This window comes from Notothenia coriiceps, unplaced genomic scaffold, assembly GCF_000735185.1.
Source record: "Notothenia coriiceps isolate Sejong01 unplaced genomic scaffold, NC01 NC01_scaffold00036305, whole genome shotgun sequence".
Taxonomy (NCBI): domain Eukaryota; kingdom Metazoa; phylum Chordata; class Actinopteri; order Perciformes; family Nototheniidae; genus Notothenia; species Notothenia coriiceps.
The window spans coordinates 182,202-195,288 of record NW_011369006.1 but is presented as its reverse complement, the minus strand read 5'-3'; the positions used below and the strand labels follow the sequence as shown (position 1 = coordinate 195,288).

Genomic DNA, 13,087 nt, shown 5'->3' with positions numbered 1-13,087 from the left:
TGATTGTCCTTCCTCCTTATCTTCCAACCATTTGGACGCAAACTTGCATTTCCCCATAACGATGTTGAAACAACCGGCGTAAACCTAAACGGACCTTCGCGCGCTATCGAGCAGTGAGCGCGCGATGTCCGGTTCAGATGACGTCAAATCCAACGGGATGCCATAAATAAATAAACTACACACCTACGCAATGATTATATTCAGGCACAATATAGAATACAACCTCTTTGGTCAATTTATATACTTTTTGAAAACAAGCTACAAAATGTAATACCTTGGAAAATGCCGTATAATACTTTTTAATAGCCTTAATTTTCGCTAAATTGATTTATCAACTTTTAATACTTTAAGACCCCGCGGACACCCTGGGGAGCAAACAGAATTATTTTAAAGTGACATCATTCTCGTTAGGTATGTTTGTACAAGAGTTTTATTTACAGTGTTAACAAGGTAGTGGACTGTGTCAGTTCATTTATCCTCTGGCTGTGCTCAGAGTTGACAGACTCGAAGAAAAACAAAAAGGGTCCAGCCTCTGTGAAATAACGTACGACAACGTAAAGGCAAAATATACACTTTGTCATAATTAACAAACAATATCTTTCAGTTGGAATTAATAGGACAAAAAGGGTGGGATTCACTCTTTAACACCGGCAAAATGGAGTCAGTATTTTAATACTGGTCAATCCTCTTCCAAGTTGTAGGCACTGAACGCCACGATGCAACAAAAACAAACACAAAGAAAGACACAAGAGGCACAAAAAACACAAATCGACATTCACAGAAAAATACAGGAAAAAACAAAGTGTTCTTTGAGTCTTCTGGACGTTGTGATGTCTGAACATGCACAGGGAGGAACAAACAGGGAGCAAAGTCTCATTTCTTGAAAAAGGTGTTGCGGGTGATGCTGTACAACAGATAGTAAGGCTTTCGTTTCGGGGGCTCGGCCAATGAGAAGACCTGCTGCTGAGGCACGCTGGTGGGTATGGTGATGTGACGCTGGTGGAGCGGGTGCAGGTTCGGGTGGTGTGTGGGGACGGAGCCAGAGTAACCAATGGCTGAAAAAAGGTAAACAAGTGAAGCAACAAAACATTAGCAATTCAACTTTAAGTGAATTTAAAAAAACCTGATACATTTAAATGATTCAAGGCTTTACTTTTGCTCTTCTTCTGTTTGGCTCTTCTGGCATTAACAATGGCCTGTTTTCTTTGCTCTTCACTGATCTCCATTCCTGCAAAGAAACAGATACACAATAATGCCAAAATATTTCCAAACACCCCCCTTCAACCAACAATCTGTTCCCTTTTTATTTGACATTACACCCACAGTGGCCCTTTTGCGTCACGAATGAAAGGAATTCCTCAGCACTCACCCATCTCCTGGTCCTCCTTCACTCTGTATCGCTCCTTGGCAAAGGCCTGTAACCACCTCTGCTTGTCCTCGGCCTTCCTGCAGCACAGCACACACACAAACTCCAGGGTGTTGGCGTTGCGCAGGCGCAGAGCGTTCCTCAGGGTCAGGCCCAGGTCCAGGTCCCTCCCGTCGGCCATGTCCAACACCTCGGTCTGGTCCATATCCAGCCGCCCCCGGTAGTGGAGCAGGTCTCTGCGCAGGACGTCTTTCTTACAGAACACCAGCTGGTGGTCGAACAGGAAGAAGCTGCGCTGCTGCATTTTGCCCTGTCGGACGCCTCGAGTCAGCTCACCAGAGTGGATCAGCTCTGAGCTGCGTTCAAGCACATCAGGCCCCTGCAGCGACACGTTTACATAGACAAAGTCAAAAGATATATACAATGTATACAACTGAAATGTATTTAAGGAATAAACCCCTTGAGATGAACCATCTTGTTTTCAAGGGGGTCCTAACATATATAACAAACAGCAAGACGGTACAAATAAATCTAAAACCGAAAAAACTAAATGAGAAAACCAAATCAAGTCACAATACAGCCAACATACAAGACTACAATCACAACACACAAATTAAAGAAACATATTTGGACATAACCACTATATGGCCACAGAGAGGCCATGAACAAATACATTTTCCCAGCAATAAAATAAAAACAAACGTAGTGTTTTGTGCGTGACACATCATCAATAGCAACATGACTGTAAAAGGGCAAAATGTACTGCTACAATAACCCACTTATATTATTCCAGTCTGAAGGAGCTTTGAACATAAATGAGGGTAAAAAGAGTTGACAGAACATATAGGCTAGCAAAAAACCTGATTCTGATTTCAAAGGATTGATTTGAATAATGGAGCTAAGGAATGTTTACCACTTTAATCTGGAGAGAAACTCAAAGTATTGATTCTTTGTTGTCTGCAGGATTTCATCAACTTCATCCTGACTATCCTCACACAGAGTTCACACAGGAATGCAAAGTAAGTTTTATCTGACTCTATCTCTTTATTTGAATTCAAAAGGGCTTCTTTTCATTTCATTTTCAGATAAGAATTAAGATGAGATATGGAGTAATGGCTGATAACAAATATAAGGAGCAGCTCAAAATGACTGTATTTGTGTTTTTTGTGTGTAAATAATCAATTTTTTGTTTGTTTTATTGTCATTCAGACAAAAAATGCAAGTGTTCTGGGTTTCTGCTGGATCAACTGGAACGAGATCGTTTTCATCACAGATCAAGGAATAGAGTTTTACCAGGTTAATCAAGAGCATTTCACTTCATTGAACTTTTTGTTATGTTTGGTTACTGCTTAGTTAATATTTGAATAATCTGTTTTCTTGAATACAGACTATTTTAATTTGCACGATCAGGACGACACAATCATTTGATCTGAAAACACATTAAAGTGAAAGTGTGTGTCTCCTCACCTCCCAGTTTTGAATGGCCACCTGCCAGTGAGCGATGGTGTCCACACTCTCCAGCCGCCTCTTCCTCTCATTGATCAGACTCGCCACGTTCTTCATAGCCTCGTACGCTTTGCTCACTCCGCTGAAGTCACTGCAATACATCAGAGGCACAATAGGCATAAGGTCCACTTCACACACACAGAAGACATCTCCATTCAAACTAACACACTGCATCAATCTCAATCAGGACAACCGTTGTCAATTATTTATTTAAAAATGTGGACAAATGATGGGTGATGCTTTGCTATACACATAGCATGTATTAGCAGACTAAACAATGACATTGTGAGTACCTGTGGTCTTTGGGGGTGTACTTCAGCAGTTCTCCCAGCTGCAGGGGGTATTTACAGATCTTCTGGACGGGCGTGAGCAGGAACCCTGCGATGGAAATGTCAATCATCTGCTGGAGGAGCCGACAGGCCTCAAAGAAATGTTTATATTTTCCCGACTTCATGAGGCGGTGCAGCTCAGCACTGGCTGCTGGGTGAGTGTTACAGTAGTCCGAGTAGATAGAGAAGCCCTCGTCCTAAGGACAAAAGAGAAACAATGAATAAAGATTAAGTTCAGGAATATAAACTAGTGATTAAGTAAACTAGGGACGGTTTTGTACCTGCAAGAGAAAGCAAGAGCCTATTTCACTGAGATGCGGTTGGTCTTTGTTGTATTTCTTCTCCAGGTCTTTGAGAAACTGCCTCTGAAACCGGTAGATGTCTTCTATGTTGCTGAAGATGGTCTTCAACTGCAGCTCAGTGAACATGTCTGGGTGTTTACGGCACTGACGGATGTAACCCTGAAATAAAAAAGCATGTTTACTTCACTGACAGAGGGAATAAAAAAAAGTTCAAACACTGGTCGACAGGAGGTGCTAACCTGTGAAGTCAGTCCTGAAATACAAATCTATCTTATACTTGTATATTACTACAGAGAAGGTGACATTTGTTCAAATGAATGACTGCTAAAGAGCACAACACGGTGTATTGATTACATAGAAAGAATAAGTATTAATGCTGGAGCAGCCTTAGATGTAAAATATGGAAACCTGTACCTCACAGATGTCTTTCAGGTGCTTGATGTAGATGCGTTCTGTGTTCATGATTTCCTGAACCACATTGGTTCTCATCTGCTCCTTGTGCTGAGCGCTGTGTGTGTCTCTGGGAGTTGGATCTTCTTGGTCCGCTACGCTCTCCACACTTTCTGCACTCGAGTCCTCCTGGTTCACTCGCACCTGAAACACATCCACCACACACAATGAGCAGCTTTCAAATCACAATGAAGTCCTCAGAGCCAGCTTCAACACCACACATATCAAACAAATATATATATATAATCTTGTGTTCAATTATGTTAACTAAAGATTGCAGTTAAGAAAAATAATTATTACAAAAGAGAAAACAACTACTTTCATACAAAAAAACTTGACGTCACTATGGTAACAATGTGTGCAAGATTAACCAGCTCTTGTTCAGCCAATTTGATTAAGCTACAAGCAATTACACAACAGACGGCCATCTGCCAATCAAATAACCTCACCTTGGTAACCACAGCCTGCCTAATTAAGACTCAACTGTCAATCAGTGCTGGTCGCCACAGAAACCAGCTGAACCTCTGAGGTTTGAACCCTAACGCACACACTGTTGTTTGAGGTTTGTTCGGAGCTCAGCCAGTTTGCCAAGTCTTTTCTGTGCTTCTGGAGAGCAAACATGCGTTGGACACACGGGTCAGGAAGTCCACTTACCCTCACAAAGCTGGAGGGGAACCAGGCCTCCCTGTCGGCCCCCCTGCCCCACCACCAGTCCTTATCCGAGGCATCCAGGACACGGATAACATCTCCAGCCTTAAAGGCCAGCTCCTGCTCTTCCATGGTCACATGGTCCCAGAGAGCCTCAGCATACACCGTGTGGCCAGAGCTTATCCACTGTGACACACACACACACACACACACACACACACACACACACACACACACACACAGATAAGATGAAGACACAATTACATGCAGGCTAGGCCCTTGTCTAACATGGAGGATTATGTCTAGACTTAGACACTGCAGCCAAACATCTTGAAAACATTTTTCATAAGGCTCTTCACGCTAGGGCTGTACGATTATGGCAAAAATCATAATCACGATTATTTTGGTCAATAATTGATATCACGAAAACATCAATTTATTGAAGAAAAAAAATGTGAACAGTATGTTTTGAACAGTTGGTTACCTTGAACTTTAAGTATAATTCAACTGAAAAACCAATAACAAAAATAATAACAAAAAAAAATTACATTCTTTTTTTTTTTTTAAAGAAAAATAATAATCGTTTTATTTTGATGACGTTGTCTTGGTAATCGTTGCAAGCCAAAATCGTAATCAAGATTAAAATACGATTAATTGCAGAGCCCTACTTCACGCATACAACAGGATAAATATAGCAGAAGATTTCTATGAGTGTTGCAACATGACAAGTTGTCCTCATCAATCTCACCTCGTTGAGAACGGAGAGCTCCACCCCTGGCTGGAGGTACGGTGTGAAATCATTGAGTTCATCATAGCTGCCCTCCTCCTCCTCACTCACGCTGTCATCGAGCGTCGCAGAACTCTCAGTCACACCAACTGCAACACACAGGTTTAATTAAAAACAAACCTCATGGAGCTGAAAACATTCTGATTCAAGTAGTTTAGAAAACAAGCCCCAGATGTACCCCCACACCTGGCTGCACACCAACGTCTTCCTCCAGCACACTTATTGACATTCCCCGCCCCAGCTTTCCCACAGACTGAAATGTCTGATCAACAACAAAAACAGCTCTCACCGCTGAGCACTCTGTGGAGCTTACGCCGTCCAACGCGGTCCAGTCCGATGGGGGTGCTCTGGGAGAGGGTGGAGGGGCGAAACCTTGCAGACACCGCTTTGTAGGGGGGCACCTGGTGGGAGGGGATGGGAGGCCGCGACAGAGGCTGCAGAGGAGACACGGGGAAACATCCTGGGATTCAGGGAGAGCTCACTTTCTCAGGCTTTCACCGATAAACTGATGACTCAACAGGTCACCCCCTTAAACAAAACCTCAAACAATGTTTTGGACTTTCATTTTGTTCTGTGATAACAGTCAGGAGAAAGAGATAACAATAATACTGAGCTTATGGGACGCATTGAGTCCTTGTCTTTTCGTAAAGCTTGATTAATGTTAATATTTATATTTTTTAAGAATGTGTTAATGTTTTTTTCAAACATAAAAAAAACCGGGTGTATGTCTATATTTTTTAAAACATTTTTTAAACAATTCTAAATAATATATATAGTATTAATTATAAAGACTGAAGTCAACCTTGATTCATCACTTTATCCAAACCACATTTCAACATATTCAATTTATAAACAGTGGATGGGATTTTATCAAAATACTTATTTTCTTTTTTGAAATGTGAGTTTCTATTTGATTTCAACTCTGAAGGCTTACAGCAGGAAGGCGGTCCTTCTCCTCAGCATCAGCAGAGAACATATCCCCAACTCCGATCATTGAGATCGGACGCTGCCTCACGCCTTCTCTGTTCACGCTGCAGCTGTCTGGGATTTCTCCATTTCCACATGCACCGCCACTGCAGTCTTCATGCAACGATGCATTTGTTGTCCTTTCTTCAGCAGACAGTTCTGCCACTTCCTCTGGAATAAAGTGCTTCCTGGAAAGGAGCTGCCCGTAGTCGGAGATGGGCCGAGGTCTCGTGCGTCCACTCCTTCGTCTGGGCTTGACGGAGGAGGTTTCCGTTGAAGGGTCTGTGGGCGTTATGGGCGATGTGGGAGACTCTGAGAGACATGCCGAAGAGAGAGGAGAGCTGCTGCTGGTTGGAGATACATCCTCTGTTGGGAGAAATGCTTCTGGGCCTTGTTGGTCTGATGATGCCTAGGGATCAAAAGCAAAAACTCAGTAAGGGCTGTTATTGATTTCCCTCTGTACAATCATCTGCAATGCACAAAATTGTAAAACGTTCAGCTGTGTAGAACATCTGTTAATCAGAAACAGAGCAAAATAGCACCACACGTGATACACTAGTAGTCTCCGTTGAGTCTCAAAGCAGAACCACAAGAAACATTTCCAGTGACTTTTATCAGGACTCTCATGAAATCCTTTATTATCATGAGAAAGTATTCCAGTTCACACAGTGATATGCTCCACAACTCAATAAACCACTTTGCTTATCACGTTCAAACAAGAACTGCATCAGAAATCCCCAAATACTCCTCAATTAAATACTATCTCTGTATACTCATTGGTCAAATATTGGCTAATTATTACATGAAAATGATTGTGAAGTTCGTTAGTCAGCGATATCAACCTCACCTCTCGGTCTGGGTCTGGTCCCCGGCATATACACTGGAAAGGCACACAGTGGACGAGCACCATTGTCAAACAAACACAAAGGCCTGTGTCCTCGAGGCCAAGTCCCTACTGTTTTTTTTATATCCCAGTCAAATCCACTTGATTTCTAAAGTCAGCAATCAGGATTTATCCGGTACATCTTAAAGAGCAATATCCTACTCTCAGACAGAAACATATTTCACTATAAAGTGTTTCTGGCGCTCTTAGCTGTCGAAGGCCCGGCGTCCATAGCGTTGGACTTTGATCCGCCATGCTTCAGCGAAGACGTGAGGCGGGGGCTGTTCTCACTCATAGCTCCCTCCCCTCCCTCCCTCCCGCAGCAATAGGACTATGGAGCCTTTTAGCGCAAGTGCCACTAATCATAAACAAAGCCTAATCATTAACTGTGCTCCTTCTGAGTGCCTGGTGGCACAGAACAGCTGGCTTCGGCATACGACCCAGCTGCGGCAGAAGTCAGTATATCATTCACAACTGACAGGAGAAAGGGACATTGAAGAAGGACTTATGCCTACGTCATTGTTTATTTGACACCGAAGGGGACTTTGGACACACACAGAGCTCGTTATTTCAGCACATGCGCACAATACTGACGGCACCACGTCTACACGAGAACTTATATTGCCCGATTCAAAGTCATGACATGTCGTGAAATCCTTCGTTTCCTGAGACATTGGTCAATGCCCTTGAACTGGGAGATTGGCATCCATTGATAATTTCGCTTCTAGATTATAAGGAAGACATTAGATCCTTCCTTCCTCTTTGAAACTTTACAAAGGGCTTGTTATCTGATAGATTTCTGTGTTTCAAATTCAATGATAAAGGTGTTGCTGATTAGAGGAAACATTTTGCAGTGAAGATCTTTGAGACTAGGTGGATAAATATAACATCCTTAGCTTTTTCATTGTCGTTTTAAACAATCTGCATCTCCTGTGCTAAGAATCAAGGAGAAAGAGTGGAGGAATATTGCGCAACAAAAACAATACTATCTAAGGTATGTGCCAGATTTGTATCACATCCGACCCCCGTCATGTTTACACCCAGAACTCTCCTTCCTTACCTCATGTGGGAGCATGTTGACTTCAGTCTGTTCTTGTTGTTGGCAAGAGTCCTTCACGCTGACAGGAGATGGATCACTTTCTGCTTTAGAACCACTTGTTGTAGTCAGTGATTCATACTGAGCAGAGACACCAGTTGAAGTGTGCTCTGTTCCCTCTGGGGGCTCCACAGAAACCTGGCCGATGAGGACCTGGTGCTGCTGCAGGGTCACATCGTATTCAGGCTGCAGAGGGGAGCGTTCAACAGACATGACCCGGGCTCTGACGGGCGAGGGCCGGCGCTGTCGCTCATTTGTCGTCAGGCAAGGCACACGGCGGGAGTAGTCATCGTGAAGACGTGTCAGGGGCGACAAGGGAACTTGAGAGGTGGGGCTGGGGGAGGGGCTTCGCTTGCGTCGTACAGTGAGGTCGGTCTTGCTGCCTACTAGCTTTAGCATCGGCCCCTTGGTCATTGCAGGGCCCTTCCTGTGGCTGAAGTCCGATGAGGAGACGCTGCCTGACCTCAGGATGTTTTGTGTCCCGTTTGTCGTGCTGCACCCCGGGGCATCCTGAGGCAAAGTAGGTCCTGAAGACGGAGCTTTGCGTCTGAACGGTGCCTTAAATACATGAAGATTATCTGCACTTTTGCTCAGTCTGCTCAGCACTTTCACGTTTGTGTTCTCGTTTGAGTTCTTTGTTTGGACATCGACCTGTGATGTCGGATCTGGGTTCTGGTTTGTGGGTTCATTTGTGCCGTTTCCTGCGAACATCTTACTCCCCGTGTCGAGTATAGAGATACGTCCCGCTCCGTACGCTCTCCGGATACTCCTCGACAGTCGCGTGTTGCGCGTGAGTCCGTCTCCTTGATCGCTTTCTTCCTCATCGAAGTCCTCAATATCTGATTCACACTGGCTCACCATGACAAACTTTTGTCCTTCATCATTTCCATTCGAGGCCCTGTATCCCTCTGCAAACTTTAAATCATTTGTTGCATCACCTTGACCAAAGTCATTGCTGTCCACAGCTGCGCCATTGGCCATATCCGGATCCGATGGGTCGTATTCCCCATTGTGGATGACGGCCCCTCTACTCTGTATACCCTGCAGCACAGAGGAGCGGAGCTTTTTGAAGGAGTCCACAACACCCAGACCTGGAAGTCCCGACCAGGGCTGGGTGTTGCTGTCGTTGCTGTGGGTCGAGGTGAGAGGGTCAGGGGTTGGAATCTGAGGGCCCTTCCTCGGGTTGGAAAAAAGCCTCATAATCCTGGTGGAGTAAGGCTTCCCGTCAGGCGGACCTATAACAGGGTTAGACCAGGCGGAGGAGTTGATGCCGTTCAGTCTGTTCTCCTCAGGACCCGCAGTCATCGGCTGTATTTGGGCGCCACACCCCGACAGCAGATACGGGGCTGCAGTCCTGTCAGCATGACTGTGGAACGGGTATATATCGCTGAGGGGCCGGGTGCGGATCAGAGGGTCAGTTTTGGAGCTGTGGAGGCCCGGCAGAGAGTCTTCACTTGTGGACAAGACCCTGTCCTGTTGATCCTCCTGCAAAACCAAACAGAGACTCAGTTTAGAAATCCTTGCACGTTGCATGATAAAGGAAATCATAATAATAATACTCTTAGAAAGGCCTTTGATTATGCTTAAAGGAATACGAGCATTCTCTATTGTCTGGATACAAAAATGTTTGTGATGTCACGTCTTTTATCAGCTCATATACTCTTCACGGAAACAACAACATTGATTCAGAATGAGTTCACGTTTTGCAAAAGATTCAACCTGAACCAGGCCATAGAACACTGATAGCAACCACACCAAATCCATACAGGGTTGTACAGCTGTTACTTTAGTCAATATTATAGATTATATTTTTGTTTTTAACACAATGGCCTCTTACCGGTTAAAGTACAGGTCGGAATTGTAATTGGAAATGCAAAAATGGCATCAGAACGACTGTACAGTACAGTGTGCTCTGTGTCTTTATGTGTGAGAGGAGGAACAGAGAGAATAAAGGAAAGACAGTTAAACAGGAAGACAAATATCCTTCAGTGTGCACAGAGGAGCAGAAAGGCTTTCGCTGGGAACACTACATGCATTTGTCCTTGGTGCTGTATTTCAATGTCCAAGGAGAGCCGAGGCCCAGGTCAGGGTAGTGTTGTGCTATGTTCAGCATTAAGTGTGTGTGTGTGTGTGTGTGTGTGTGTGTGTGTGTGTGTGTGTGTGTGTGTGTGTGTGTGTGTGTGTGTGTGTGTGTGTGTGTGTGTGTGTGTGTGTGTGTGTGTGTGTGTGTGTGGCCTACTCCTCTTCCATCCCAGTAATAATCTGATTAGTGGAGCTTTACCAGTCTGTGTTCAGGACTGGTTTCATCCACACATGATAGCCTGATCAGGGCGACAACTAGGCTATTCAGCTCTGACTGAGAGTGACACCCAGAGCTCGTTAGCAGCCCACCAGGACCGGACTGCACGGAGCCGCACCCCCTGTGTACACTCTGCATTTAGGGGTGAAAATTGAGAGTTAAAGGCTTAAATTAAAACACATATAAGAAACATATTACCTCTTTTGTGGTCACGTGGTTTTGTAATAGATAACATGTGGATTAGGTGAGCACATATGCTACCGGTTTCCGGAGTAAAGTCTCATATTAGTTCATGACCCAGTTCCTCATTTTTTGATCTGGCAGGAAAAGTGAGATTGGGAGACAACACGCCCCTTTCTATAGAGCGTGGGAAGTACAGGTACAGGCTAAACCAGGGAGTGTCTCACACAGGCAGCCACTTACTCACCCGATCCGCTGAGGACTGTCATAGGAACAGACGGGCAGAAATCTAACACCACACAGTGCAAGTCTTACAGAGGACAAAACTCCACTGAGCCTCGTTGTCATCAGTCAACAGTGTAACCTGACAGGAAGGCAACAATTATCAAAAGGCTGATCCATCAACATTTAAACACCATGGAAGCAGAGAGATTCTCAAGATCACAAATCCACTTAAATTACACGAGGAACTGAGATGATCTTAATAACCAGTTCCCATCAATTAGTGAGATTAGAAGTAGTTTATGCTCCAGGTGGAAAAACACTTTTTTTGATAATGAATGAACACATTATTCCCTTGGCACAAACGTCCTTTACGCCCGACTCCCAGCACCGGAAATAGCTGGTTCAAGTTGACAAACAGACACAAAGCTATATTTTATGCCTCTATTATAGAACGTATCCCGGTGTGCAATTATACTGTAGAAGTTTGGTACTGTTGTACAAAATATAGTCATTATAAATCAGAGGACTGTGACCTATGATTGAGTATTTCACGCAGACTTATCTAGACATCTCAGGTTACCTTTAGTATAAAAGTCCATCTGGGGGGCCATAAAAAGAAGATTATTGATCGTAGTAAACTGTAATGGCTGCAGACTGCTGCTAAAAGTGTAGCCAAGTTGTTAAGAATAAAGCAGAATCTGAAAACAAGGAGCTGAAGGGGATTACACTGAGGAGTTTTCTAAGCGCATAAAGAACTCAGGGCCAAACTGCTTATTTATTTCTGCATTAATTAACTTTCTTAGGCCATAAAGCTCTTTGTAGTAGTAGGTGCCCCCCCCCCCCAACCCCTCCTTCACCAACTCCCTGCAGCCTGCCATCTCCCACATCACTATAACAACCACGGCTGTAATGCACCACAATAACCCCCTCTGGTCCCATTTCAAACAAGAGCTCAAAGGGGGAAATCACCGCAACTGCAAAGTAAACCACAAGTAGTATTAAACATTTAAAGGAATTATAGTCAAAGAATAACTCAGATATTGTACCTAAAGTTAAAGTAGAAGTACCAGAGTGCAGGAATACTCTGTTACAAGTAAAAGTCCTGAAATCAAAATGTTAGTCAAGTAAAAAGGATTTGCATCTAAATTGACTTAAGTACTCATTGTGCAGATTGGCTCATTTCAGACTCATATAGCTGAGATGTTTTATAAGTATCGATCATTAAAGCGTTATCAAAGCTGGTAAAAGGTGCAGCTAGTTGTAATTACTTTGTATACTGCAGGGTAGCTTGTGAATGTTACTCCAGGTGTAACTAAAGTCTTATTAAAGTTTTGACTATAAGTGATGCTATTAAATACATGTAGTGGAGTAAAAGTACACAATTAAGCTCTGAGTTGTAGTGGAGTAGAAGTACAAAGTGAACAAATAACTCCCACCAAATTGAATTTAAGTACAGTACTCTGGTAAATCTACTTAGTTACTTTACACCACTGCATTTAAAGGAGTTATAGTATCACTAGTTGTGGCTGTTTGTTAGATCAGCGGTCACTACGCAGTAATCAGGTAAGACAACTTTTGCTCACCCTGCTCATAGTCGCTGATGTTGTCCTCCTGACCCTTTTTCCTCACATCAACGGAGCAGCTGTTTTTGTTGTTCAGCCATAGTGAAGTCGTTTCTCTGAGCTCCAAAGGCTTTTTGCCTCGTCCTCTCGCAAAAACATGTCGGTACAAAACACACGACCAGTCCTCTGCTCACTGCTCACCCGGCAACATATTGAGACAAACGGCTGTGACTTCTTGAACACATTGAGCTAGCAACTTAAGCTAACTCTCTGATAAACTTCTCCTTAATTGCGCAAGCTTTTGCCGCGTTTAATTTCGCTTTCCCCGACCGGCAAAACCTGATGCTAGTCATGTAAGTTGACTACATAAATACTGACTCATACTTTTTCTATCGAAGTTGCTCAAGAAAAGCTCATAATATCGCGGTTGAAGGAGGTCTTTCTTGGAGGCTTGAGCATCATTAATGCACTTGTTGCAGTGTTTCTAG

At 43.7% G+C, this 13,087-nt stretch overlaps 1 protein-coding gene across 2 annotated transcripts; it reads right to left on the bottom strand.

Moving 5' to 3' along the window:
- Positions 1 to 412: 412 nt before the first annotated feature.
- spata13 (spermatogenesis associated 13) lies at positions 413 to 13,061 on the bottom strand. Of its 2 annotated transcripts, XM_010792106.1 has the most exons (13): positions 12,621 to 13,061; positions 8,298 to 9,818; positions 6,323 to 6,763; positions 5,678 to 5,822; positions 5,350 to 5,477; positions 4,608 to 4,787; positions 3,918 to 4,097; positions 3,483 to 3,662; positions 3,166 to 3,398; positions 2,834 to 2,963; positions 1,370 to 1,745; positions 1,154 to 1,228; positions 413 to 1,055 (listed from the first exon to the last, which is right to left on the bottom strand). In XM_010792106.1, the coding sequence occupies exons 1-13, from the start codon at positions 12,627 to 12,629 to the stop codon at positions 874 to 876; spliced, it is 3,780 nt and encodes a 1,259-aa protein (XP_010790408.1). In that variant the 5' UTR covers positions 12,630 to 13,061; the 3' UTR covers positions 413 to 873. The 2 variants fall into 2 exon arrangements, with proteins under 2 accessions (XP_010790408.1, XP_010790409.1); XM_010792107.1 differs by lacking the exons at positions 8,298 to 9,818; positions 12,621 to 13,061 and adding an exon at positions 7,202 to 7,467.
- Between the last annotated feature and the right edge of the window lie 26 nt (positions 13,062 to 13,087).

Coding starts and splice junctions, on each gene's coding strand:
- spata13 (XM_010792106.1), bottom strand. Junction 3,663..3,917: donor ACCTGAAAGACATCTGTGAG/GTACAGGTTTCC, acceptor TTTTTATTTCAG/GGTTACATCCGTCAGTGCCG. Junction 3,399..3,482: donor GCTCTTGCTTTCTCTTGCAG/GTACAAAACCGT, acceptor TTTTGTCCTTAG/GACGAGGGCTTCTCTATCTA.